At 35.4% G+C, this 26911-nt stretch overlaps 1 protein-coding gene across 7 annotated transcripts in view; it reads left to right on the forward strand.

Annotated features, from left to right (window-relative positions):
* LOC104067723 (complement C1q tumor necrosis factor-related protein 7) overlaps positions 1–26911 on the forward strand; it is a 111493-nt gene that overhangs the window by 57510 nt on the left and 27072 nt on the right. For all 7 annotated transcript variants that reach the window (XM_054065775.1, XM_054065776.1, XM_054065777.1 and 4 more), the window contains 15 exons: positions 1699–1800; positions 2643–2813; positions 2989–3139; positions 4475–4611; positions 6035–6166; positions 8068–8277; positions 10673–10776; positions 13564–13704; positions 14133–14289; positions 16354–16589; positions 17334–17511; positions 18756–18912; positions 20022–20169; positions 21916–22054; positions 22817–23020. In XM_054065775.1, coding sequence (XP_053921750.1) covers positions 1699–1800; positions 2643–2813; positions 2989–3139; positions 4475–4611; positions 6035–6166; positions 8068–8277; positions 10673–10776; positions 13564–13704; positions 14133–14289; positions 16354–16589; positions 17334–17511; positions 18756–18912; positions 20022–20169; positions 21916–22054; positions 22817–23020 — 2367 coding nt within the window. The remainder of the gene's footprint in view (positions 1–1698; positions 1801–2642; positions 2814–2988; positions 3140–4474; positions 4612–6034; positions 6167–8067; positions 8278–10672; positions 10777–13563; positions 13705–14132; positions 14290–16353; positions 16590–17333; positions 17512–18755; positions 18913–20021; positions 20170–21915; positions 22055–22816; positions 23021–26911) is intronic.

A 26911-nucleotide genomic window follows, 5' to 3' on the forward strand; every position in this document is an offset into this window, starting at 1 on the left:
TATTGTTTGAATTATTAAGCAGGAAGGAACTGTCCTGATTATTGCTTTTAATATACATGTTTAACAAGAATCACTAGCTCTTAAGAGTATAGATATGTGAAACTTATGTCATTTACAGATTTATGATTTCTGTTGTAAGATACTTTTAAATATTTAAAAGTTATTGTAACAGAGGGGAGCATTGTTATAGCTTTGTATAAATTTGCACAGGGTAATTGCTGGAGACTAGATATTAACTTTATGTCATTATACTCTATTGTACTGCCATGCTACTTTTTTATATTCAATTTTTTTGTAGTATAAGCATGTTCTTTGTTAGAAAATTGATTTTGAATTTAAAAAGTAACAAAGGCGATGTCTGTGCAGAACTTGCACCCAAATGTGCTTCAGAATTCCCAAAGAGATTGCTTGCCTGAAAAAAATGCATTACAAAGAATGTGTATACCCAGGAAATAACAGCATGTGGCAGTAACGTTTTTATCTAAAATTCCAAAGAATGAGAATTAGCCTGTCTAAATTGCTTTTCTAGGGGAGAATTACCTAATAGTGTAGGTTGTGGGGATTTTGGGGCAGTGTTTTCTTCTAATAAGTAGTAGTCATGACTTTCAGTTATGTACTATTGTCTTAATATGTTTGTACTGGGAAAACGTGGAAGTGATATTAAAGTAATTGATTTTTATATAAAGCATATCTGAAACCTTCCATGTGTTGGTTCCTGTACTTATTTACACACGTATGAAGAATTGTTTTGTTGTTAAACAAGTGGCTACTGGATTGCCAGGGTTTGAGATTTTGTTTTTGCTATTATTATTTTGAACTTCAGAGTGAATAGATGTAAACTCAAGAAATATCTTCCTTTAATCGAAGAATTCAGGCCACAAGGAGGAAACATGGATAGAATGTTAGATGTGTTTTTGTTGTTTGGGCCTGATGAAGATCATTTTGAAGCACTTAAGTGCTGAAGCAATCTCAGAAGGAGTGATCTGTGTGCAGGGACAGATAAGGCTTCAGAAAACTGGATAACCATGCTACCTCTGTTCTTTAAAAGGAGAGGAGTATCATCTGTGGAGTTTTAGAGTAGCACAGCAATAATCGTTTGAGAGAGAACAAAACACACAGTCAAGTCTGTATTTAAGCACCCAAGCAATGGACACCACCTTTCTTGAAAAATACCAGAAAGGTTTTTCCTGACTGCAGCAGAGGCTGTATGAGAAGCTGGCCTTAGCTCCATGGTTCCTTTCCCTGGTCAGCAGTGTCAGCGGCACCCTTCCTGCTGCTGTCTGGCTTGTGCTCTCTGTCAGCTTCTCATTTGTAGATGATAAGATTACACATTGCTACCCCATTTCTCCCCCTTGCGGAGAAAGGGCACATGGTTGATTGTATTCAGGAGTGCAGAAATGATGATCTCGTTAGCAGTGAAAAAGGTAAACTAACGTGAATGCAATGAACCATTTCTTCATACTCTGCAGTCCATTTCTTGACCCAAAGGAGAAAGGAGTTAAGTAATAAATAGATGCACACTTTTAATATAAATATAAAATCAGTATGATTGTTACCACAGTGACTGTATTTCTTTTTTGTTATTTTTTTTGCTATGATCATGCAATATTTAATCTGTGTATTCAGCTAGCTATTTGTCTTTTTTTTTTTTTTTAGTGTAAATGTATGTTATAACTTATGTATATATTTTTAATGCAGTCTGATAATGAAAAATTTAGGGAGATGAAAGAGGATGAATCCCACTTACCATCAAAAATAAAGTTTCAAGATACTGTCAAAAAGCTTAAACAAAAGTCAACAGTAAGTACCAGTATGTTCATTTTAGTAACTGATGTTAATTTCATTTAACCTTTATGTGGTTTCATGATTCTGTTTGAAGAAGCAGACAGAATTCATTCTTAGGTAATGGAGAGGGTTTTATTTAGTTTAAAAATTTGCAAGCAGCATATGCTAACAGTTGAAGTATAGAAAAGGAGCCTTCATCAAATCTAAGAATGGCTTTGAGTCGTTTGATTTAAAAAGAAAACCAAACAAACAAGTAAATCCATCTGGACACAATTACTGGAGCTTGTAGGAAAAATGTTTTTTCTGTTTAAATCCTTTCTACTGAATGTCATCGAATGGCAGTTAAATCAATTTATGGATTAGTATATTGATATTTGTTAGCCACAAAATGCTACTGTTAATTCTTTTACTAGAGGATTCATCGTAATGGTAGAAAGGCCTGAGTCCTTCAGAGGCAAAAATTCTCTTTATATCATACACCTAGTTACCTGCATTATGGCCAGAACTTAAACTTTGGCATTTGTCATTTGCAAATAATTTATATTTAAAACAATAAGCTGGTTCAAATTGAACCAGGTTAACATTTTTAATTAAAACATTGCAAGAAATATTTAATGGAATGACAGTATAGCAATAGAGAAAGTTTTCATGCACCATTTCAAAATTCCTGTCTGCTTCAGCATTCAGATGAGTTTGCTTTGAGGTAAAATAATAATTATCCTGTGGCAAGTGTTTGTACATGCTGTTATTGATGTTATTAGTGGAAAGATATCTTCACTTGCCAAAATTTCATGTAAATGTCATGCCAAAATTTCATATAAATGTCATATCAAAATATCTTTGTCGCCTTTTCTCAGGTCCAGAATGATTTTCCCACTGCTGAAGAAGCATATAATTTCTTTACCTTCAATTTTGATCCTGAACCAGACAATATAAAGGCTGCAACCAGGAAAAGGAATGAACTAAATGAAGAGGCAGAAGAAGAATGCGTAGAAACTCATGAGGATGAACAAGAGGATGATGAAACGGTGTGAGCTATAGAATAAATGTTCATATTTTTATTCAGACTTCTTGAATTAATTTTAATCCTCTAATACAAAATGGCAACTTTTGTTTCCTTAAAAATTCTGAAAGTACACTTTCTAAAGATGTCATTTTTAAAAGACGGATGAACTAACAGAGACGTTTGCACTTAAACTATAGGATGAAGATGCACGCCTAGTTAAAGATGATTTATTCCTTATGGGACAAACAGCTGAAGATCTTCTAGTAATGAAACCCGCTGAGTGTGAAAGCTACTCTGAGCAACTGAAAAAGGAAAAAGAATTTCTCTTTATTCCCAGCATGCGAGCAGGTATGAAGATTGTGCTTACACCTTTTGTTCCTGGATTTTGCATAGCATGGTACCCTTTGATCTGCTGAAAAATATTGTATCAAACTGGCTCTAGCTTTAGAGAGATTTCATTGTGGTTCTCTGACATTCATCATCCAGTCAAGCCTGAAAAGGTCTGACAAAATGAATTAGCTGGGAATATGCACACCTCAGCAGGTCACCAGCGGGCGTGCTAGCAAGTGAACTCGGGGCACATCAGTTGCTCTGGGGCAATTACCTTCATGCTGTCTGTAGCAAATGCAAGATGGTTGGTACCTCTTCCACTGGGGTTTATCTGTTATATTATTTAACATATGCAACAGGTTACTGGATACCTGCATTTAGGTACTAACAGTGTCTCATGCACTGTATATTATTACTTGCAGTATTTCTTCACTTGGCCAGATCTGCAATTTTTTCCATGTGGCAAGTTTTTCAAGAGTCATATAAGTAACACAAGGATTTTTGTAATTCAAGGGGCCTTTTCCCAAAATCTGATTTTGTGAATTGGAAATAGTTAGTCAACATTGATCGTGTCTGTGACCTTTTTGCCTTATTCCCATAGAACTGCAAAGTCCCAAAAATTGCTTTATAATATCACTATTTAATATTTGAAGTGGAAGAAACAGAAATGAGTCTCTCGATGGTCTGTGTCAGAATGGTATCAGCACAACTTGCAATGCAATGTGAAAATATTGAAAATGGGGTGCCTCTGTTTTTTTTTTTTGTTTTGTAACTTAGTTCTGACTGCTTCCAGTGTGGTCTACTATCTCATGTAGGAGCTTTTACTGTTACCTCAGTGTAATCTCTCCCTGTTTTGAGATTGCTCCTTGAAAAATACTGAACTCCTTCACACCAGTGCAATAATACTGCAGGAAGACTTTAAAAATTTCACCTGCTGTTATTGGACTTTTTATGCATGTTCCGTATTTTTGTACAAGAGTAGCCTAAGCTACCATAGTAAGATTCAGATTAATCTTAGTTCAAGTTTCACTGTACATGCGAACGGCTTAGAAATGTTTGTCTAGTCAGTTGTTGCTGCTAAAGAGTAAAGTATTGGTGAGGATATTATCTGTTTAGAAGGCTTATCACAGTTTTATGATAATTTTAAACTGTGGATCTATCCTCATTAAGAAAAAAAATCTATTTTGGTTCTATGTTTATTTCTTTTTCCCTAGTTAAGAAAATATTTCTGACAGCATGCTTAATATGCAATGCCATTTGTTTTAAGAATGGTGTAGGCTCCTAGAGAATTAATAAACTAGAACTACAGTTACAAGATATGTTACAATGCTTTTCTGTTTAATTTCTCATTAGTGCCTGCTTCTGAGAAGATTCCTAGGGACATGCAGCCTAGGTACCTTGAGGATGAGGGTCTTTACACAGGAGAAAGGCCCTTTGTATCACAGTCTAATCAAAATATTTTAGAAAACAGGATACTCAGACAGGAGCAGGTAAGTCACCGCTGCCTTCTTTGTTGTCTTTTTAAAATCCTTTACTTATCAGTATTTTATTTTGTTATAGTTGAGTAGGAAGATGGTCATGATGATAACGGACTTTCATCTTTAAAATGTTTAGCAGTATCAATCATAGAATTGTTGTAGGAGTGTGTTTGAGTATATCCCAGTAGTGAGAGCACTAGATTGGGTCTTAGAAAAGGGGTGTCTCTTCTTGGCTCTGCTTGAAGCCTGCTAGGGAGTAAATCACTTCACTTGTCTGTGCCAGAGTCCAGTTGCCACAACAATAAGGGGAATTATAATTCACGTTTTTAATGAAATGCCATGAGAGCTAGTGGTATTTATAAAGACTTATGCAACAGCTGGGCTCTGTTATTGTTATTTACTAGAAGATCTTAACAAAAGGAAACAGTATGGAATGAGTGTTTTTTGTGTTCATGGAAGATAATATGAAGTAATAGACTTGTAGAAATTTACTGATCAGACTGTAAGGGTAATTAAATGTGGGTAAAGATTATCTGGAGAGGTTTTAGAATCCCTTTAGATCTTAAAGAATGGCTTATGGAAACACCTGTGGTGGTGGTTTGGATATGTTTTATATACAGTATTTCCTCCTACGCACAGTAAGGTGTGTATAGTTTAGTATAGATTTAAGCTACTGTACAGCAGTTGCCCTTTATATTTTATTGTGCTTATATGAATTCTTAGCGGGCCGTCAGAGGTACTTCTGTGAATCAGATTGGGAATATTTGGATCTAGACTTCTTAACTGGCCAGTTTCATTTTTGCTTCACCATGTTACGGCATCAGTGTTTGGTTCTAGGGTCAGCTTAAATCAGGTGTAGGAATAAGAGTGCAGAGCAGCATCTTTCAGCAGCTGCACTGGTGTAAGCTATTCTTGAAACCAGGTCATGAGAGCAGAAGGGTGAATCAGGACAATGTTTAACATGTGAAGCCATGGATAGCATTGGTGTGCAAGATACTTGCCTGCCTCCACAGGTGCTGTTTAATTAGTTCAACTTGTGAACTAGAAGAGCTGAGAGACACTTTGATAAGTGATCTCTGCGCTACCGTTTAGCTCTTTTATTCTTTATAATTTTTATAATCCAATTTAAAGACATAGACAGCAGTCTTCTGTAAAACATAAAATTTCTTTCAATTTTAGTGATTTGAGAAAAAGTAACAATTAAATGTAATGCTGTACGTTGAAGAAAAAAAAACTGGTTTGTTTAAAGTTTGAGCAAGCTCTTGGTCTTTTGGTTTCAAGACTTACCTAAGGCATATTTGAAGATTTCGTTTTGGTGAATTCAGTCACAAAAAAATCATATTAATCTTTTCCATAAATAATTTTCATAAGAATTACAATTTTGCAAATTATTTCTATATAAAGTAAGAATGTAAAATTATGTTTTTATTTGTAGGGGAAAGAGTGGTTTGGTGATGATGGTAAAGTCTTAGCGTTGCCTAATCCAATTAAACAGTCTTCTACTAGGCCTCCAATATTCTCACTGGAAGAAGGCATTGCACCAGAACTTGAAACAGTGTATAGAAAGGTAGGAATATTTCATGTATGTGGTTCCTGAGACCCAATGTCCCAGTTCTTCTGCACCAGAAACCCTGGTGAGCTAAAGGAAGCATGAGTACTGACTGCTTTTTGATTCCACAACTGGTCTTTAAAAGTGCTGTACTTTTTCAAGTATATTCAACCTGTATTTTTCTGTAAAAATAATGCGTACGAAAGGATGAAGAGTTTATCTGGTAGTACTGGTTAACGAAGTAAACTTTCAGTCCATGACAAACTGCTTCAAGTCTGTGAATCGCTAAGGTCTCTGGATCCCTGGATATTCTCGTGCCAAAGTGGGGTAGTTCCTGTATTAGTGTATCTATAAACTCCTTGTGGCAGGAGCTCACTTGGTGATCAAGACAGAGGTGCTCTCTGCCACTTAAGGGAAAAATAATTGAAGATCCTGTGAATGACAGTTGTTTTACAGTGATGAAACTCCTCCAAAATAAGTCTTTATGTGAAGTTTTCTCATTTAGATAGCAACTAATTTTGAGTTATGTGGCTTCAGTTCAGGTGTTTTTTTTAGTTTTTTCCTCAACCACAGCATACCTACCCTGGCAAAGAGCAATTGCAGTGTGCACTCATTACAAATCAAAATAAGTTTCACTTAAAACTACTCTGCAAGCTTCAAGCAAACTTTAATTGTTCCACTCATTAGTGCTCTGTTACCCCCTGGGAAATACTGTGACTTTTTAGACTTTAAAATAGATTGCTCTTTTGGGACACATGACTCTGCTGCTGTTGATACAGATTTGAATGTTGCTTTTTAATTGATGCTGGTTACAAATACACAATTCTCAGGATGCTCCAGCACCACAGATCTATGCGGGGTGTTTCTGCATACAGGAAAAGAAGTTGCTGCTGAGATATCAGTAAAGACAGGCCAGGAGAGCTTATGTTTCAAAATCACCATGTTTACATCAATAGTGACATGTAAATAACCGAATCACTGTTGAAAGTAAGATATTAAGCACAGGGGTCTTTTATGGTCAGAAAAATAGTCAAAGCCTAAGCAATTCAAAGCTGTCATTTTTATGACAGATTATGTCATATTAAACATTTTGATGAGAAACTGAATGTGGAAGGATCAGAGGTGAATGTAAATGTGTTTCGTGGCCATTTAAACCAGTCCTGTAAAAGAGCTATGCAACAGCTGAATTTCCCTCTCGGCTCCTTTTCCATTTTTACAAAGAGGCTGCAATGAACACTACATAACTAACAACTTCATCTTTATTGCTGCCAGAATATCTCTGATTAATATCTTCTGAAGAATCCTAAGAGAGAAGCAGCAGTAGTCAAACAGGAAGCACTGCTAATTCTCTTCTGATTTCAGTAACCTGAGGATATATGCCATGGTTGCCTTTTGATTGCAGCAGTTGAGTCTGGCTCTTTAAGCTTTGTTGCTGAAAGCTTTCATTAGGCTTTGTTGGTGTGAATTTCCCTGGCATTAGAAAGGGATGTAAAGAATGTGTTTCCTCTTCCAAATGGTCTACAAGAAAAGCTATTCTCTAAGAGCTGGACTGTTTATCTTAGAGCTCAGTTCTAAGAGGAAATAAAGTAATACTAAACCAACAGGTAAAAAGAGAACTAGGAGACTTTTCTTTTTCCATTTTAGCACCATCGTTTTCATTGCTCGGGAAAACCTGCAATACAGTAGATGACTTATTATTTCAGCCTCATGTAAGCTATGGAAATTCTCCTATGTAGAATACCTGTAGAGGGTTTATGCCACCCACTTCTCAATAAATAAGTTACCACAGAAGCCTTTACGTTTTAAGCCTCAATGGTTAGACATAGACAGTGCTAAATGGGTCATTTTCTGTCACAGATCTCTTTGCAGGATAGTTTTGTCAGGTTTTATAAATCCATTTTGTTCTCTTTTTCTTTCAGGCAATAAAAATGACATCTACCAATCAGTATCTTGTTGGACCTGGAGATTTTCAGGGGCCATTTCAATTAGATATTGATATTTCTGGACTGATATTCACCCATCATCCCTGTTTTAGCCGTGAGCATGTGTTAGCTGCTAAATTGGCTCAGTTGTATGATCAGTTTTTAGCAAGAAAGCAGAAGAATCTTACCAAACTTCTCACAGACAAGGTATTTCTGTTGTGTCATCATGGCTTATTGAGATAATGATCTGACAGTTTAAGTTAAAAGCTGAATTTGTTTATTCAGAGTAGAGTAATGAAATTCTAATTGTATGTGATAAATGGCATTTCTTCAGAAGGTAAAACCCTAAGTATTTCACCTAGGTTGCTGTGTGTTCAGTGCAGTTTTAAGATTATGGATTTCTTTGATCTTGTATTTTAAAATGCGCTTCTATATAAAATACATGGAGGTTCTGAGGTAAAGGGAATATAATTGTTAGAATACAATAACATTTAGATAGTATCCCTTTAGAATATCCAAAATGTTTTCCAGTGAATGACAGTTAAGACTTCACAGGATTATGTACAGCAGCTCTGACAGGCAGACAGCAAAAGACAGTATGCAAGGATGGAGGCAAGTTAGTAAAGTTTAGTTTCAGTTGTTGATTAAAGGCAGAAGGAAGCAGTTTCACCAAATGCTACAAAAGTTGGTGACCCATTTCCAGGTATAGATCTGTGACAGATGCTGTGTTTTAAATGCATGCTGTTGTCATGTTTACTGGGTCGCTCTTGTGACATGGGAAAACCCTAGTCCAAACATAGGCTTCTCTCTTTCTGGCTCCATTACTGACTTGCTGGATGACCTTGGCTGGGCTGCTTACCTGCTGCATACCATCACTTTTCCTCTATCTGTAAATTGGAACTGGCATTTTCTGGTGTAAATTTGTACTTGAACATTAGGCATTTTTAGTACAATTCTGATATAATCAGGGGACACCAGAATATTTTTAAAGCATTTTAAAATGCATTTGAAATCATAAAGGGTAATGATTCTTTAGAAATGTAAGGTAAATATTATTATATGGCATAGCTCTATTTAGTAGGGCTGGTCTATTAAAAATTAGTTTGATTATTAAGTACATATAAATTCAGATTTCCATAATGTAAAGATTATGATACTGACAGTACTGTAGGCAACTGCATAATATATTTTTCATAAATGGATTTTGACAACTAAGTATTTTAGCCATCATCCTGGTACTGACAGGCAGTTTTAAAAACTGTCTCTTTTAACAGCTGCTATTTAATGGCCAGATTGTTGCAGCCAAATTGTTTCTAAGCCTAAACAAGTCTTTCTCCTTTTTCCTCTTCCTCCTCGCCATGTCTGGAAACACATGAGGTGTGTTTCTCCTTGTCTACTTCTGATGCTTGCTCTTTGTATCTTAAAATATATCACCTTTCAGTCCTCCCTTTGGCAGGCTAAAGAAGCTGCACTTTTTGTCTCCTTTTTTATAAAATGTGCTCTCTGTGCCCCAGATAGTGTTAGCAGCTTTTCATGTGGTCAGTGGTTATTTTTTCTTTCAAAATTTATTTCAGTGTCTTTTTTTTTATACAAGTGAGTTTCATTTTGTCATTGCTAATGTATGTTTTCAGTGGTATGCTTCCTGTTCTCCAGTTAACTGTCAAACTGGAGAGAAAATATTTGTTTTAAAAAAACCTCTTTGCTCCTTGATTTGTAATTGAATTGCTTCTAGTTTGGGTATAGTTGCTTTCCTCTCCTGCAGTGCCATTAGCCATTCTGGTTTCACACTCAGTATTATCCTTAAGGAGAGCTACAGCAATATCATAACTAAAATTTTAGTTCCCGTCCTACTGTTCCTTATTTTTTTCTCTCTTGTCCTTGCCAGTCCTTCACATTCTCTTGTCTTCAGGAGTATCTTCATGTGTATTTTTGCGTTCTCCTAAACTAGGTGTCTATCTCCCATGTAATAATTTGATGCCCATCTTCAAATCTTAGTTGAAGAGGTGGTGTCTTGTCTTGGCATAATGGCTTCAAAAGTGCATTTGAACTGTACGATTATTCCTATTTCTGTTTCGTTCTTAGACTTTCTCTTCTTCCAGTTGATTTCCACAATATGTTATGCTTAGATGCTTTGTTGCAAGGCTTCTAGCAACATCAAATCCACAATCCACTTGGCTTTGTTGATTATTTTGGTTATTTTTGTTGTCTATTTTCTAGAGTTACCTTTAGTGTCCATTCCTAGTCCCCAAAAAAACTTTCATAGAAGATGTTTTTGGTCAGACTCAATTTTTTTCCCTACCCTTTTGATTCCTGAATTTTCAAAATAATTCCTATATCAGCTTTGTCCCCTTGTTTAGATCTGTTACAGTGATCAAAATTGGTAAATCTCCATCATACATCCAGGGATCCTAATTAGAAATTCATCTTGAAGAACAGAATTTCATCTTGAACCTCACAGACATGGCAAAACCCTGTAAATACAGAATCAAGACAATTCAGAGTTTTCTTACATGTAGTAACTAGCTCTGTCATGTCAAGGTGCATTACACGGTATGTCTGAAATGTCAAACCATCTGCTAATTGATTGGTTTTTTCATTTAAGCTGCATGCTTTGAGGAATGCTGTGCAAGGTATAGAAGGTGGTGACGCTGGTGTTCCTAGACCTGTGGTGCAACAGAGCATACCTGAATATAAAATTGAGATCAGGTTGGTATGGATTTATTAAAACACTGATTTTTTTAAAACTGTATTCCTTTTTTCCTTTTCATGCTGATACGAAATAAGATTCATTTCCTACTTTAAAATTCTGCCATGAAGAGCTTTAGAAGAGTTTTATAGGCTTAAGATTTCTTACTGCTAAGCTGAGTAAAGAGTGAAAATGTAGCTTAGTGGAATAATTTGATTACCTCATATTAATTACTTAGTAACTATTTACTAGTGTGTTTTGCAAATTAAAATTTAGTTAAGGTAAAGTTTCAGTAGGTATCAGCTGGATGCGTGAAGTTTTCCCAACAATGTAAGTTTTTGAACAGACAAAAGCCCCTAGGTTTTTCCACTTCCTTCCTTTTTACACAAATGTTCTCCATTCACTTCCCATTCTTGTGTGTTTTAGCCTTCTTTTGCTGATGGCTTAATGTACATAAAGTGGTAGAATTTTGTTTTATGAGATTACAGTCATCATTCTTGGACAGTAAATGGGTAGTAAAAATATATTGCAGTTTTTGGCTTCATAGTGAAAGTATTATTTTTGGCAGATGGACAGTGGTGAGCTGTTAAGCGTAAGCAGTATGATAAAAAATAAAGTTATTTTGGAAATCCATGCTGAACAGCTTTTTAACTAGTAGATACTTAATAAAAATCTTAACATTTTTCACCATCTGAAAGTAGGCAATAATATGTTAATTTAAATAAAAAGAAGTTTAGACTGATGGAATGGGTGACATGATAATACAATATTAAAAACATGCGGTTTTTTTCAGTAACAATTCTACTTTCAGCCTTGAAATCTACATCTGCTTACACTTATAAATCGACTCACTAGTCTTACTTTGGGAATTGCTTCTTCAGATTTTCATCATTCAAGTCCTGTACGTTGATATCTGTGCAGTACTTAGAATTCTGTAATGTATTATTTTATACCAAGGGACAAAATTCTTTCCATTGAAAAAGGAGCAGCTTTTATTAATATTTCCTTAACACGTCTGCTAGAGGACCAGGAGCAGGAGATATGCAGTTACTATATACTCCTTTGGAGACAGCAGCTCTCTCAACAGGGAAAACATGAGAATAGTAACGAGAAGGTTCACTGTGGGAATGAGATCCTTGGATTTTAGCACCAACCTTGAGGCTTGCTTGATGGTTAATTCTAATTATAATACTCTTTCTGGATATCTTAAGTGTTTTTCTAGGTCTTGAATGTTTTAGTTTAGTGTCATACTATTATGGATCAGGAGAAACTGCTTAAAACTGTGAGATCAGTGTTGCGTAACTAATGTGAGGTGAGCTTGGCAGGGATTATTCTAGGGGTTTTCATATCTGTAATTCTTTCTGGCTACAGCTCTGTTGGAAACTATTACAGATATGAGTCTCATATGGGCTCGGGAATTTTGACTGTCATGTTTAATACTAACTTGGACCACATATATTGATAAAAACATCTGACCTGCTTTGTCGCTCTCTTAACGTTACATTTCCCTCATGATCAACATAGTACACTCATGAGACATTACAGATGTGAATAGAGTGTAGCATGGAAAATAATAATCTAATTGTTTCCTCCACCCACCAATAACATAACTCTTTGGTGTACGAATATCAGAGCTGTAGTTTTCCATTGGTTTGAGGAAGAAATGTCATCTGAATACAGAAAACATTTGCAAATTAGCAATTTTGGCCCAACTGTCCTCGTTTTCTGAGGAGGAAGTCAACATGTGTTGTGGATTGCAGGTTTCAGACTCTTTTAGCTGATATATTTTAGTAGGAGTGATTATTGACCTGTATGTTTGTCGTGTCTTTAAGCTTTGTCTTCTAGCTTTATCTGGTATGGAAGAAGAAAAGGTTGTTAAGCTGCATGAATAAGTAATAATCAAACTGCTAGTTAATGAAGTGGAAAAGTTACTAATGTTGCTCTCTGGAAAGTCTGTATTTCATCTTTGTTTATTGTTTTTACTAAATGTGTTTATGCTTTTAACGTATAACATTTCTTCTCTGACTTGGCCTCCATCTTCCACATTCTTTGAATATTACTAGTAGTAATGTTTTGGTTTACATTTTCTATTTTTTTTTTTGTTAAATCACAGTATTTTTACTAGATGTGTTTAGATACCAAGATAGTACTGGGAAGAGTCTGTGCTTGTGCCACATAGATATTTACATCAGAAGTGTGTGTTGGTCATTAAAAGTGCTAATGAATAGCTCTTTTGCAAACAAATTAGAGGGTAGAAATGTGAAATACCAATTCTGAGACAAAAAAAAAAAAGCCCTGTTAATTTTGTTTGTGTTAAGAATCTTGTAGGGCTGTCTTAGGGCTTGCATTACTATACACATTACTACGTTACTTCCTCTCTGCGAGTACATTTTACTGGAGCTAGAAATGTGTTAAGTTTAATACGTATTTTGTAATGTGTGATTGTAATGAGCATTACTTCATAGCAGCAGTGTAGGTCTTCTGGGCTGTTGTTTACATGAATTGACTTAAAAATGTTGTTAATGATGTGCAGCTGTAATAAGCATTTCAGAAAACTTTGAGATCTCTAGAGAATGAACTGTAATTGAAGTCAGATTGTCCAAAATGCAAGAGACAATACTACAGAAGGAAAACAAATCCTGCCATCTTCAAGTCTGAGTTTTATGTTCCTTGGATTGAAACCGCTGCAGCCTTCATCAAGTTGAAACCTACATCACTTGGCTATTGGTATCACAAGTTTTCACTCTATTGTTCCACTGAGTTATGCAGTTCTGATTGATTTTGTGCATTTGTATGTACATTTCTAGGCAAACCAGAAGACTTCGTGATACTGAACAAGAAAAAGACAGAATGTTGCTTAAGTCCATCATAAGAGTTTGGAAACAAATCAAATCCCTCCGTGACTTTCAGAAGTTTACTAATACACCCGTGAAACTTTATTTGAGGAAGTATGTTTTGATAACACTTGTACTTTATTTGCTAGCAGTGGAGTTTCAATGAGATTAGTGTATTTGAGAACTTAAAATTCTGATATGAAGGGTGCAAAAGTAAGAATTTTAGTTGTGTCAGGCACTGGGTGAACCTGCCACTTCCCTTTTTGAGTTTGGGGAAGAAGGAAGGTTAAAATAACTGTAAAATTACTGTAACAGAAATTTCTACAGGCTAATGAGTAAAGAAAAAGTAATTACGTTCATTCTGCAGAGTCAGAATGAACGTAATTACTTTTAGACTGTCTTTGCTAGTTATTTTTAAATAGAACATGCTTTTGAAATAATGAAATGAATTCATGGAGAAGCAGTCTTTAGTTATATATTAAAGACTTAATTGTAGCCCTGATGTTAATTCATGCACCATGTTGGTAACTATTGTTTTGAAGGGAAGAGGTTGATCAGAGATTAGATGAAAAAGCATATGAAGCAGAAATTCAGGCTGAGATCAATGAATTATTAGAAGAATGTATAGAAGAATATGAAAAGAAAATGAAGGAGTATAAAACTGAGCTACAAGAGTGGAAATCCTGGAAGAAGACACAGGTTTGCTTAAAATCTTTCAGTTTCACTGAATAAAATAATGACTAAATGTGTTAAAAATTTGTTCTTCTAATACAGAAAAACATCAATTTCAGGATATTTATGCATGAATTTTATAATGTGTTTGGATACATTCTGTCTATCTAGAATTTGTTAGTAAAGTACTTGTTAATTTAAAAAATTAAAATGTTCTAGGTTTTAGTGGAACATTATCTTCCTGCCATTGATTTTCAGCACTTCAGCAGTTCTTTCTTTAATAGTTTTGCAGCATTCCCATTAAATTCATGTCCTTGCAAATAAGAAACATGATAGATTTTGTGTGTATGCGAGTAGTGAGGCCAAATAATTATGGGATGTTTCTAATGAACAAGCAGTTGATGTCATCTCATGGAAAGTTATGTTGAGGGATGTCCTGAAACTGAAGAATTTAATTACTCTTCTAGCCTTTTACCTCTGAAAAGCTTTATTGCTAATAATCTGTACTGTACTTACAATCTCAGTTGTTCTTCAGGTGGATATTGGCAAACATAAGAACTAGAATGATACACTGCCACAGGATGATCTTTGAAATTGCCTGCGGCAGTGCTGGCAAAGTCAGACTTGCTCTCATAGTTGTGTGACAATCTACTGGATACCTCAGGATAATGGTGATTATACTTGAATATAATTACTGCCCAGTTTGAACACTGTGGGGTTTTGGATACCAAAGCAAAATAAACTTTAAGGAAATGTTTCAAATACAGTTTTCAAAAATCTAGTCCATCTGCTGATACTTTTATGGAAAGCTTTTTTGACATACGTGCAGGAAGGCACTTAAAATATTTGAAGGGAAGCTGATCTGCAGGTATTGGAAAGTCCTGTTATCAGAACACAAATGGGCACGACTCATTTCAAATCACTCGTAGAAAAAGATGAAGAAATGCAGACCTTAAAATGAAGGCAGATAGCCTTGAGCATTAATCCTGATGGGAGCTGTTCATCTACCTCTAATCAGATATGCCCTTCACAGATAAAATGATGCGTTGTTCCAGCCAAAGCTGCTCTCGTATATTATGTTAGTCACAAACTATCTTGAGACTGAGATACTTGGTTCTTTCATTTTGTATTGAAATGTAGTACACAGACTTTCATTCCATGCCCAGAGACGCTTTATTTTACTCAAAGTACTTTTTTGGTTAATCACTGCTGTTGGTGTCTCACTAGCCCAGATCATATGGGCTATGCAAGAAAAAAAAAAAAGAAATGCAAGAAAAGGGTAACATAAAACATAACCAAGAAAGAAAGAAAGAATATTTACTAGTAAAAAACGTGTGAACAAGTTGTTAGTCTAAATACTTAAATTAGTGAGGAAATCTGTTTGCTTGCCTTGTCTCCTCCTTTTTTGCTTCTGGTGCTTTATAATCATGAAGTGGTTGGTGCTTCCGAGAAAGTTGTACTTCCAAGTAGTCTGTAAGTCTATGGAACAAGGAACTTGCTTGCAGTTGTTTAAAGCTGAACATGCATATGAACAGTGGAGTTCTGCAATTCAGGAGAATGCAGAAAGGCATGTGGTGGTCTCTTTGCTCTGTTTGACATAGAGGAAGGGAGGGGATCATTCTGCACAGGCTAAAAAATTTGTGCTCCAAAATTTGTGGCACATAAATTCATTTTGTCAATGTGTACAATACATTGCAGACAATACATCTTGAAGAACTCTGGCTACTAGTTGAGTAACCTTCCTTTAATCCTAATAGAACACACATGGTAACTCATGTTAAATGAGAAGTCAGCTTCTAGTCAGGATCTTTGTGAAACATGTTTATTTTGTAAGTTGGTTGGGAAGGTTAAATAAATGTTTGATGGATGTCATGTTTTTGAAGCATATGAATGAAATGCATTACTGAATTCTGAATCTGAAGCAGTACTACACAATGAATGAAATCTTTATTTTATATGTAATGATTTTAAAATTATACATCTGTTTTTCAAACATGTTCATCAGTTGTGAATCAAGAGAACTAGACAAAAAAACTCTACTGATTGAAACAGGTTCAGGAAGAACATGATTTTTTTTTTTTTAATATGCAGAAGTCCAAGAAGAAAAAAAAGAAAAAAGACATTATTGAAGAAGAAGAATCAGTAGAAGATTATGATCTTGGTGAGGAACGTGTAAAGCCCATCCCACCTAAAATGGCCGATAGACTGGAAATAGAACAGCAGGTTAGAGAAAAAGCTGACAACTGCAGAAGGAAACCTGGAGAGCCTGCGCTAATTCCTGAACTGGTCCTGTCAGGAAGCGTAACTCCAACTGAACTATGTCCTCGGTAAGTGGCCTGCAAATCACTTTTTTGTTGTATACTTTTATCATGATTTTCTGCTGTTTAGTTATTAATTCATTGTACAACTTTATAACTGTGTGCTCACCAGCCTGTTAGTGATTAAAATATTAAAACTAATGCATCTGAAGCTGATATAATTTAATTCTTTTCCAAGTCACGCGTAACCCTGTAAATACTGGGTTTAGAGAATGAAAAATTATAAAAAGTAAAGAAAAGGAAAATAAAGAAATCATGTGGTAAACCATAGATTGCACTGTGGATAAAATAAGTAAATTTACTTGTTTGTGTTACTTCCACACACAATTTCACATATATCTAGCAGATTTTAGTCGTTTTAAAACAGCTTTGTTTTGTACTTTTTCAGCAAATAGCCTCATCAAGGAATATTGCTTGGAGGTTCTAGTTCCAGTGACTGAAAACTACAAAATTTAACTCAAATTGGTATCATTTGTTGTACTTTCAGAGTAAGGGAGTAGAAGAGAATTTTGTTTCACTAAATGAATTTTTTTTTTATATATATAGAGGTGGCCTTACTGGGTCTAAATGGTTTATATTCCTGAGAAGATAAACCTGTTAAATAATAGTTTTTAACTCATTCCGTGTGTTGTGATACTTTGTAGAAGAATACAGTCTTAATTTAGGTGACTTTTGTTTCCCCTTGAGCAATTGAGTTCTTATAAAAAATTTCATAGAATAATTGTTATGACAGCTTGTTTCACATATTTACAGAGCAGAAGTTCTGCGACGAGAAGATGTGAAGAAACGCTCAGCATTTATAAAAGTCCTTTTCAACTCCAAAGAAGTATCACGAACTGTTACCCGACCAATAAGTTCTGATTTCAGAGTTCACTTTGGACAGATTTTCAATTTACAAATATTCAATTGGCCAGACAGTTTGAAACTAGAGGTAGGTTATGATTTATCATTGTAACATTTAAAAAGACAATATGAAGTGTAATCGCTCCTGTAATACATAAGTTTTGCTCTATAGTAACATTGTAAAGACTGAAAAGCCTGTGAAAGACCCGTATAAGTCATCAGTTTTCTACCTGTTCCTGGCTTCTCCAGTCCCAGGCTTTCAATTTGTTTGCTACGTTTTTGATGCTTGTGCTTTATATGCATACATACATACATGTATGTATGTGTGTTTTATATAAATGTGTGTGCTGTATGCAGCATGACTGTGGACTGCGTAGGGGAAATAAAATAATTGGGACATGTGATTAAGTATGTTAGTTGAGCAGTCTTTTAATTTTAGAAAAACTGATTTATGTTGCAGATAACTTGCCAAAATGGTTTTCTTAAAACGTTGTTATCCACACAATAAAATCATCATAATGTTTGCTGGAGGGGGATAAGAAAAAAAATGCATTGCTAGTGATGTCCATAACTGCACTTAACTTGATCAACACTGCAGTTTAGTCAAACCACCACCACTCATTTTCCAAATATGAATTAATGAATGAGTCAAATGAATAATTTTGATATGCCAATTTTCACATAGCCAATACAGTATATTTTTTAGAGGGAACATGGTCAGGATCTTTATTCTCTTGTGAGATTACCTTTCCTGTTAGGTAACTTGCCTTTGTTAGTTCAAAGGAGGATGTATACCCCTGACCTGCTGCATTTATGTAATGCACAAATGGAAAAGGAAAATCATCTCCTTGAATTAAAAACATCTGAATGGAGAAATGGCTCACATCTGAGCCTGCAACTGACCAGGAAAGAGGGAAGCAGCCTGCAGTGCTGCCAGAACACGGACTGTGCCATACCCTGCCTTTCATGGTAAGGGAGAATTAATGAGGCAAAATCCCTTTGGCACATTCGCCTGATGCTGGTGGCTGTCATGAGCAGTTGCATATGGTACAATAATGCTCTTTAAAGACAAGTTTGTTTTACTATTTTTAGGTGCATTTGAAAGGTGAGAATATACTTTTAAGAAGAATTCAGACCAAGTTAGCTGCTGGTAGCAGACATGACTGTTAGATGGCTGTTTTAGAAAGTAAATTAACACAATTGCCTTAAATGAATTACTTCATGCTCAAATCATGGTAAAACCTTTTTTCTCCAAATACCCTGAAATGTTTTTAATTTCTCATGAACATGTGTAATTTTGTTTCCTATGTTTGTCACCATTTTTATTGCTAGGTATACGAAACCACGGGTATGAGCAGTACCACCTTGTTGGCTGAAGTGTTCATACCTGTCCCTGAGACTTCAGTTCTGACAGGCAGCGCTCCTGTGGAAGAAGTAGAGTTCAGCAGTAGTCAGCGGGTGATGTTGGACCATGAAGGAGTTGGAAGTGGTAGGCACTCTCAGACTTCCTCAATTCAATGTTCCTCCTTTTTCTGAAACCGTGGAGTGGTAACAGGCTGGCATAAATTTCAGAGTAAATTCTGTTAAGAGCATTCATAGTTTCTGTAAATCTTATGAAATAGTAATGATGATAAAGTTTGCTGTGGAATTTTTTTTTTCTTACTAATTTTAAGGTGTATATAATGAAAATGTGTGTGATTGTTATTTGGCTTGTAGTATTAGTGGAGCTCCACTGGTTCTAGAAGGTGTTTGGGCTTTTTTTAGTATTTAAGTAATTGGGCCTCTGGCACTGTGGAGCAAGCAGATGGTATGAATCAGTGTAGCTCCAATGATTTTAATGTTCTAAACCACTAAAGAACTGACTGTATGAGAGTATATGCAGAATAATTTCTTTTGACTTCTTTGTTTGCTTTGATGACATCCTGCAACATGTTTTATCCCTGAGATTTCAGAAAGATAAATCAAGAGAGAGGTAGTAAGAACAAGAACAATGAGAAGTAGCATGTGGAACCTTCAAGTTCATATAATAAGTTTGAAAAGCATTATGAGATAACTGAGCTGCATAAATTTGCCATATATGAAATATAGATCAAGCTAGAACAGAATAATAAATAAAATGATGTGGAGGAAAGAAATGTGGTAAAAAAAAATGCAACAAATGTGTGTGTAAATGTTATTGACCATGATGACTGCATATACAGTTGCGTATCACAAGGCTTTAGGACTGACATTTCAATCATGCATACTTCTTTTGACTCTGAATTTCTCTTGCATTAATAGCAGTAGGCTGAATTTGAAAATTACCAGAAATATTAAATGGGGTGCACCTGTGAAGGAAAAAGTGCCTTTCAAAGTATAGCCTTTCCTTCCAACCCAAATGGAAAGCCTTTCTATAGAATGGAATTTTTCACTCCTTTTATAGAGCAGAGTCCTTCCCTACTGCATGCAGCAGAATCAAGTTGTTTCACATTACCCCATATATATAAAGGCACAGATTATTTAACTACTTATTTTCAGGAAGCATTACTAAAGGTGTTTAGATACTGTGTTTGCATGCATAAATATAGTACTTTAGGATTTTTTTTCCCTCCTTCATAGGTGTGCCCTTTTCATTTGAAGCTGATGGTAGCAACAAAATAGCTTTAATGACCTCTGGGAAAGTATCCAATAGTGTCTCTTGGGCAGTTGGAGAAAAAGGAATCCCCTTAATTCCCCCATTGTCTCAGCAAACCACAGGCATTCCAAGGTAATATGGTATGAGTTTTCATTGATTCATGGGAGACTGACTGTACTACTATATTAAAAAGCAGACTTTCATAATACAGAATTTTCGTAATCTTTTTCCTTAGGTTTAGATATTTTGCTTTACACTGTAACCCCCTACGTGTATGTTGCAGTACATGTTTTTTCTAAAGAGTTTTTAGTTGAAAGTTTTATCTTTTAGTATATTATTTATAAACAATACTAAAGTTAAATTCAAGCTGATTGATTCACTTTTATGATTTTCTAGTAGAAGATGTACTTATTAGCAAAGAGCTTTCCTGCAATCATTATGCTAAGAACAGGAGCTCCAGCCGTTTCTTATCCAAAGTGTATTTGGGTAGACTATTGGGACATGTGATTTAAATGCCTTTTCTGTAGTTAATAATAAAAATTACACTGTGAAAGCACTACAAGTTAGTATGAGGGCTTGATACTGTTAGTGAATTAATCAGTGAAAAATTCACATCTGTCAGATCATTCCAAGAAAATACTTTTTCATGATTTTTCTCCATTGGAAGCTTATTGACCTGCAGAAATAATATATTATTCCATTCAATACAATCTAATTTTCCCTGCAGCTGCAAGTTGGACAATGTAGATTGCTTTTCCATTTTGTTGCTTTTAAATAATTCTGGCGAAGTCAAGGAGACGATACATAAAGTCTGCTTTTGTGAGGACCTCTGGTAACTTCACAGTAAAGCCTTGAAGATTTTTCCCATGCTTACTAATACTGAGCAAGTACCTCTCCTAGCTGATGAGATTCTGTCAGATTTTTATTTACTTAGAGGCTAGACATTGGCATCCAAATTACTGCTACTATTTTTGACCCAAGGTGCTGCTATTTGAGTAGTTTCCTGATTGGTGTATTAGTAACCTGCTTACTTCAATGAGACTAGAATGGCATGAGATTAAAACATAAGGATGCATCCCATAGCTTTATGCTTGAAAGATGAATCACTGTAGTAAATGGAAAAATGAGAAATTTCAGAAGGAAGTTTGCTGTAAAACACTCTTCTTTGAATTGTGCTTTAGAGTTGAACAACCTTCTGACTTTCTGTTGTCTGTTCTGAAAGCTGGAGACAAGATTTTCATGTCTGAAGTTAGGGTTTGCTGCCCATTAGCTTTTTGGCATGATTGTGATTCTGTGTGCGTTTATTCAAGACTGGTGCCTAAAGATATAACCTTGATGTTGCAGCTTTATCAACTGCTGCAGTAACTGCTGGATATCTGGCTGGTTCTAATCAAGTGCAAGAATAATCCATAAATTCTTAAACTTTCCTGAAAATAGTCAGATAAGTAGAGAACAAAGACTCAAATTAGCATCCTTAACAAGAGAAGGGGAAACGTCAGAGTCTGTGCTGTTTGGCTAATAACATGCATGTTCTGGTGTATTGTATTTTCATAGCAAGGGTTTGGTAGCAGAGGGTGCTTCAGGGTTATCATCTTAATTCCTAGTAATCAGCAACATGGCATAGTGTAGGTGTATCATAAATGTACCTTATATACGTTGTATAAAAGTTCCCTTCCATCAGTTCTTTCATGTTTCCCCCTTACTTTTTTTTCTTCATTCCCTCAGTCGCAGAGCTACAACTAAGAACTGTATAGTAGAATTTGCTGTTCAGGTCGTTGGGAGCTTTTTGGTTTTTTTCCTAAGATTGTTGAAATACTTGTTTATATTGCTCAATCTTATGTGGTTTTGGTATAAGTTCTGTCAATTCTGTCTTTTCAGTGCTTTAAAAAATATTGATGCTATTGCATCCATTGGCACATCAGGCTTAACTGACATGAAGAAACTAGCGAAGTGGGCAGCAGAAGCAAAACTAGATCCAAATGACCCAAACAATGCAGCTCTGATGCAGCTGATTATGGTAAGTGACTTTTTCAGAAATGAAGGGTTAATAGAGCTGTGAAACACCTACTCACCAATGCCTTCTCAGGCAATCTGCATGCGTGCCAGGGATGTAGTAGTATTTGAATTTGTGGTGGACAGACTTGTGTGAGTATTGAGAAGCAAAATGTCTATTAAAAATATGATTTATTAATCTATTTAGTAGTGGGTTAATGCTTTATTAATTACTATGATTTATTAATCCGCTCAGTAATATTCTAGTGGTGAAAAGTAAGTATAAGGGAATATGCAACCTGATTAATTTATAAATTGAAAAAAAATTTGGATTTTGAGTTTGTTTCCTTAAAGAGCAGGCGTATTCCCAATGTACTTGTATCGAACAGGAAATCACTCGTTAGTGACAATTGCTCAGAGATCTAGTGTATTATAGCAGTTTGGACTTTTCTGAACAACAAACAGAGGAGCTATTTTGTAAATGAACCATCTTTACAGCAGGCTTCCTAGGTTACTCTGCTTTGTAACAGTTTTCCTGGTCTTTAAAGTTTTGTTTATGTTACAATACAAATAGAATTTTATTATATTCTTGTATATCTAATCTCTCATACTTTGCTAATAACCTACTTTAAACGCTTAATGTTTCAATCTCAGTTTGGTCCATTTCAGTTGCTTTTGGTTAAAATTAACATCCTTTTAATCTACATGTTAGACTTGAAAAAGTTATTTTATAGACTTTTGTCGCTTTGTGTGAAGAGGCTGTATAATATTTTTTTAACTACATTAGGTTGCTACAAGTGGAGAGGCACACGTTCCTGATTACTTCAGATTGGAGCACTTGCAGCAAGAATTTAATTTTGTTTCTGATGAAGAATTTAATAGATCAAAGAGATTCCGACTCTTGCAGCTCAGAAGTAGGGAGGTGGCAGAGTTCCGAAACTATAAGCAAGTCCCTTTACATGAACGAGAAATCAGTGAGAAAATCTTCCAGGTAGTATGTTATCCGATTTTGGGGTTTTTTTTCTAGTTTTAATGCTAATTATGTTTGACTTGTGATTAAGTCAATTGATCTCTTAAAGAATATACAGCTATGATGACTTGTGAAAAATGTGAATTTTATTCCTTTGGTCTTTTCTAGAGTTATTTGAGTTCGATTAAGATAGATTACTTCCAAGGCAGTATTTCCACAGCTATACAGCTATATGTCCTGTGAAAAGGAGAAAAAGAAAACACAGGAACTGCTGTATTCAAAATTTTCTAAAATACAATTTTTTAAAGGCAAGAGAGACTTTTTTTCAAAGGTGATCTCAAATACAGTAAGGTAATGCTGAGGTAATTCAGGTTTAGGCTTATTAACTTTTGAGCCCTTTCTGTGGAGACTGCTGGAAGCAATGACTAACGAGAATTAAATCCATTTTACGTTTCACTACAGCCTATGTTGAAGTTATTTCTGTTTTAGTACATTGTTCCAATTGGCTTACTCCGTCCTTGCCTGTCTGTTAATTACTTCACTGAAATGCAATGTCTGCATTTTTTATTTGAGTCAAACTTCAATTATTTTTGATCTCAACTCCATTATTAGTGTTAAGTTGTGCATTCTTTTATTCTTTAACAATTCATATAGCTAAGAAGCATTTTAGTGTTTCCATTGCCTTAGAGGCATTTGAATAATCTGGGATTCTGACAACTGCTGCTTTAACCCTACTTCTTCCATGAATTTCTTTGCAAAATTCCTTTCTTCCATTTCTTTTGGATAATATCTTCTTTTAATGGTATTTATTAATTCAGTCATGTCTGGCTCTTTGCAATAAATATTATTCCATTTTAATCTTTAGGTTAGTGTCATATTTTCTATTTAAAAATGTGCCACACCTTTGATAGATATTTCTGATCCAGCTTATTTCATGGATTAACTGTGTTCATTTCATATTATCATTCAAAATTGAATACCATACTTTTAGAATTGATTTAGTGGGGTTTTTTATTAAGAATAAATAGGATAAACCCATGATCACCCATTCCGAGTTCATTTTATATAGCACAATCTTCAAAACTAAGTTTAAAGTAATATTCTTCATAATTGGTTTACTAGCTATTTGGCAAAGTCTGATAATTCATAGAATTGTGGAAATATTGTTTGGAAAATATTGTCTGGAGGTCATCTAGTCCTACTTTCCACTGAAGTGGTGGTCTGTTGCCAGCATTAGATGAGATCAGCTTTGTATTTGTCTAGCCAAGTCTTGAAAACCTCTAAATGGGAGATTCCACAGTGTTTCTGGATAACCTGTTCCAGTGCCACACTATGCTTCCAGTGAATATTTAAAAAAAAAATATTAAAAAATCATGTGCAACCTGAGCCTTCCAAGTTATATTTAATTGCTGTTTTCCCTTGTTATATTTTTTGGAGCTACAGAGATGACTTTGGATCTCTTCTTTGTAACTATCCCTCAAATAATTATGGGCAGATATTGGATTGCTCATTAATCTCTTCTTCACTGGACTAATTAAGTTGAACACCTTGTCCAGTGCAAGAAAGACACTGAAATATTGGAACATGTCCAACACAGGTCTCCTAGAATGTCAGTAAGGCTGGAGCACAGGGCGTACAAGGAAAGGCTGAATGATACAAAATGATGATAGATGCCAAGAGAAAATCCAGTTAGATGTAGTGACAGCATTTTTCGCAAAGATTGTATTCAAGTTCTAGAACATGTTGTCCGGCAAGTCTGTAGAATTGCCGTCTCTAGGTATACTGCAAATTCAACAGGCAAAGGCCCTGGAGTATCCTGATTGGATCCTACCCTGAGCAAGAGTTTAATTCAGATGACCACCAGAAGTCTCTTCCAACCTACATTATTCTAAGATTCTGACCTGTTCTTGTAGATCATGTACTCTAGGCCTCTGTCTTAGTAGTTCTTTGGTGGACCCCATCCAGTTTCTCCACATGCTTCTTGAACTGGAAGCCTCAAACTGAACACGGTATTTCAGTAAATAAGTGAATTATTTACTTAAATACTTATAATAATATAAATGGCTAGTAATTTCCTTCTGTCTGTAAGCCACACTGCTTGTAAAATAGCCTGTGGTTTGCCTTTTGCCAAAAGAGCGCATTTTTGGTTATCATTAAATCTTAAACTCCTATATTTTTTGTTGTGGTTATTTTGCTGGTTGATTTCCAGCACGTGTACCAGCACATGAAATCACTCTTCCCTCAATACTGAATTTTGCCGTTTTGTCATTGGGACTTTAGTTGTCATAGTCTTCAGTTATCAAGAGCCCTCTGAATCATAGTTTCGTCAGTCATTGTATTAACCAGTCTTTCTAGTCAAGTATCGTTGACTAAATTGCTGACAGTGTATTGTTTCTCTTCATCTAGGTCACTGGTGAACATACTGAGTAATATTAGTCCTATAACCAGTCGTGGGGTACTTTGCTAGTTTAAAGAACACCAACTGGACATTGAACTGGACATCCTTGTTGTAAGAACTCAGATGTCCTGTTTTCAACCAGCAAGCAGTCCATTCAGTCCATTCAAATCAATACTTCCTCAGGCTATCACAGCTAGGAATAGCTGAGTTTTACTTGTTGGCAGTAGTGATATTTTCAGTCTATATCCTAGCTCTATTCCTAAATGACGAATTCTGTAATTGTACCTAAGTCTGATTGTGGAAATTTTTGCTATCAGTTAACCATGGTAGGTTGCAAAGCACCACACAGATGTTTGTTTACTTCCCCTCTCCCTTCCACGCTGGACAGGGAAGAGAATAGGTGGAGCAAAACCGAAACTGATGGGTTAAGATTTTTTTCTTGCTTCTTCCTGTTCCCTTTTCTTATAAAAAAACTAACTGGTAAAAAGGCATTGACCAACTCCCACGTGCAGACCGATCCCTAGCCAGTCTCTGAGCAATTGTTACCTTCCCCCAAACTCCCTTCCTTTCTGATTCACTACTCCGTCTGACATATGGCATGGAATATCCCTTTGATTATTTTAGGTTACCCAGCCTGACCTAATACGGTTAGGCCATGAAATTATCTTCATTTTTTCCCACTGTGGTATTTCCACAAGTGATTCTGTTCTATTCATCCTCTCCAATCTTTTTAAGGTGTACAGCACTAATACGCAATATTGCTATGAAATCTTTTGCTTTATACTTTTGGTTCCTTGTGTTCCTCAGAACAAATGAGTCCATCATCTCTACCAATAAACCCAACAGCAAGGGCTGTATGATTTTAATAATGGAAGACATGCTGTGCTCAGGAACAAGCAGAATGTCTTGACAGGCTTATGGGAGTAAAGCAACACAAGTGTCTTGGGTCAAACAGGAAGAGTTTTAATTTGGGTTCAACACCAGAGTCTTGGCCAATCAGTCTGTACCTGACTATTTGTTTTATTATAAGCTTACCATCTTTTCTATTTCTTCTGAAAGTTTATTTAATGTTAACAGTTTACTAACAGTTTACAAGTACTAATTAATGAATTGTAGTACTTAAATCATATTGCAGTAAAAAGACTTCTGAAGGGAGCAATGCAAATGCATGTACCAGCTCCCGTTATTGGACTTACAGCTTAGTCATTACTATATCTGCCTAAAAATTAAGATTTCTGGCTCAGGAGAGCTATTCTTACTTCATTTGTTGCTAAGCTAAAGTTGTTCAACAATAATCATTATGCACTGGAAAAGTTAGATAAAGATTTATTTTTGCAATAATGAAGTACTGTGTTTCCAGAATGTGCTTCCTGGACTCTTTATCTTAGAAAAATTATAGTCTTTTAAGTAAAATGACCTGAAAATTAATTTTGCTGAGTAGTTTTTACCTGATAGCTGTGGTTCTAAAGCCAACCTGATTTGCAGACTGCCATTAACCTGCAGAACCTGGGAGA

The sequence above is a fragment of the Cuculus canorus genome, chromosome 4 (genome assembly GCF_017976375.1).
Source record: "Cuculus canorus isolate bCucCan1 chromosome 4, bCucCan1.pri, whole genome shotgun sequence".
NCBI classification, from domain to species: Eukaryota; Metazoa; Chordata; class Aves; order Cuculiformes; family Cuculidae; genus Cuculus; species Cuculus canorus.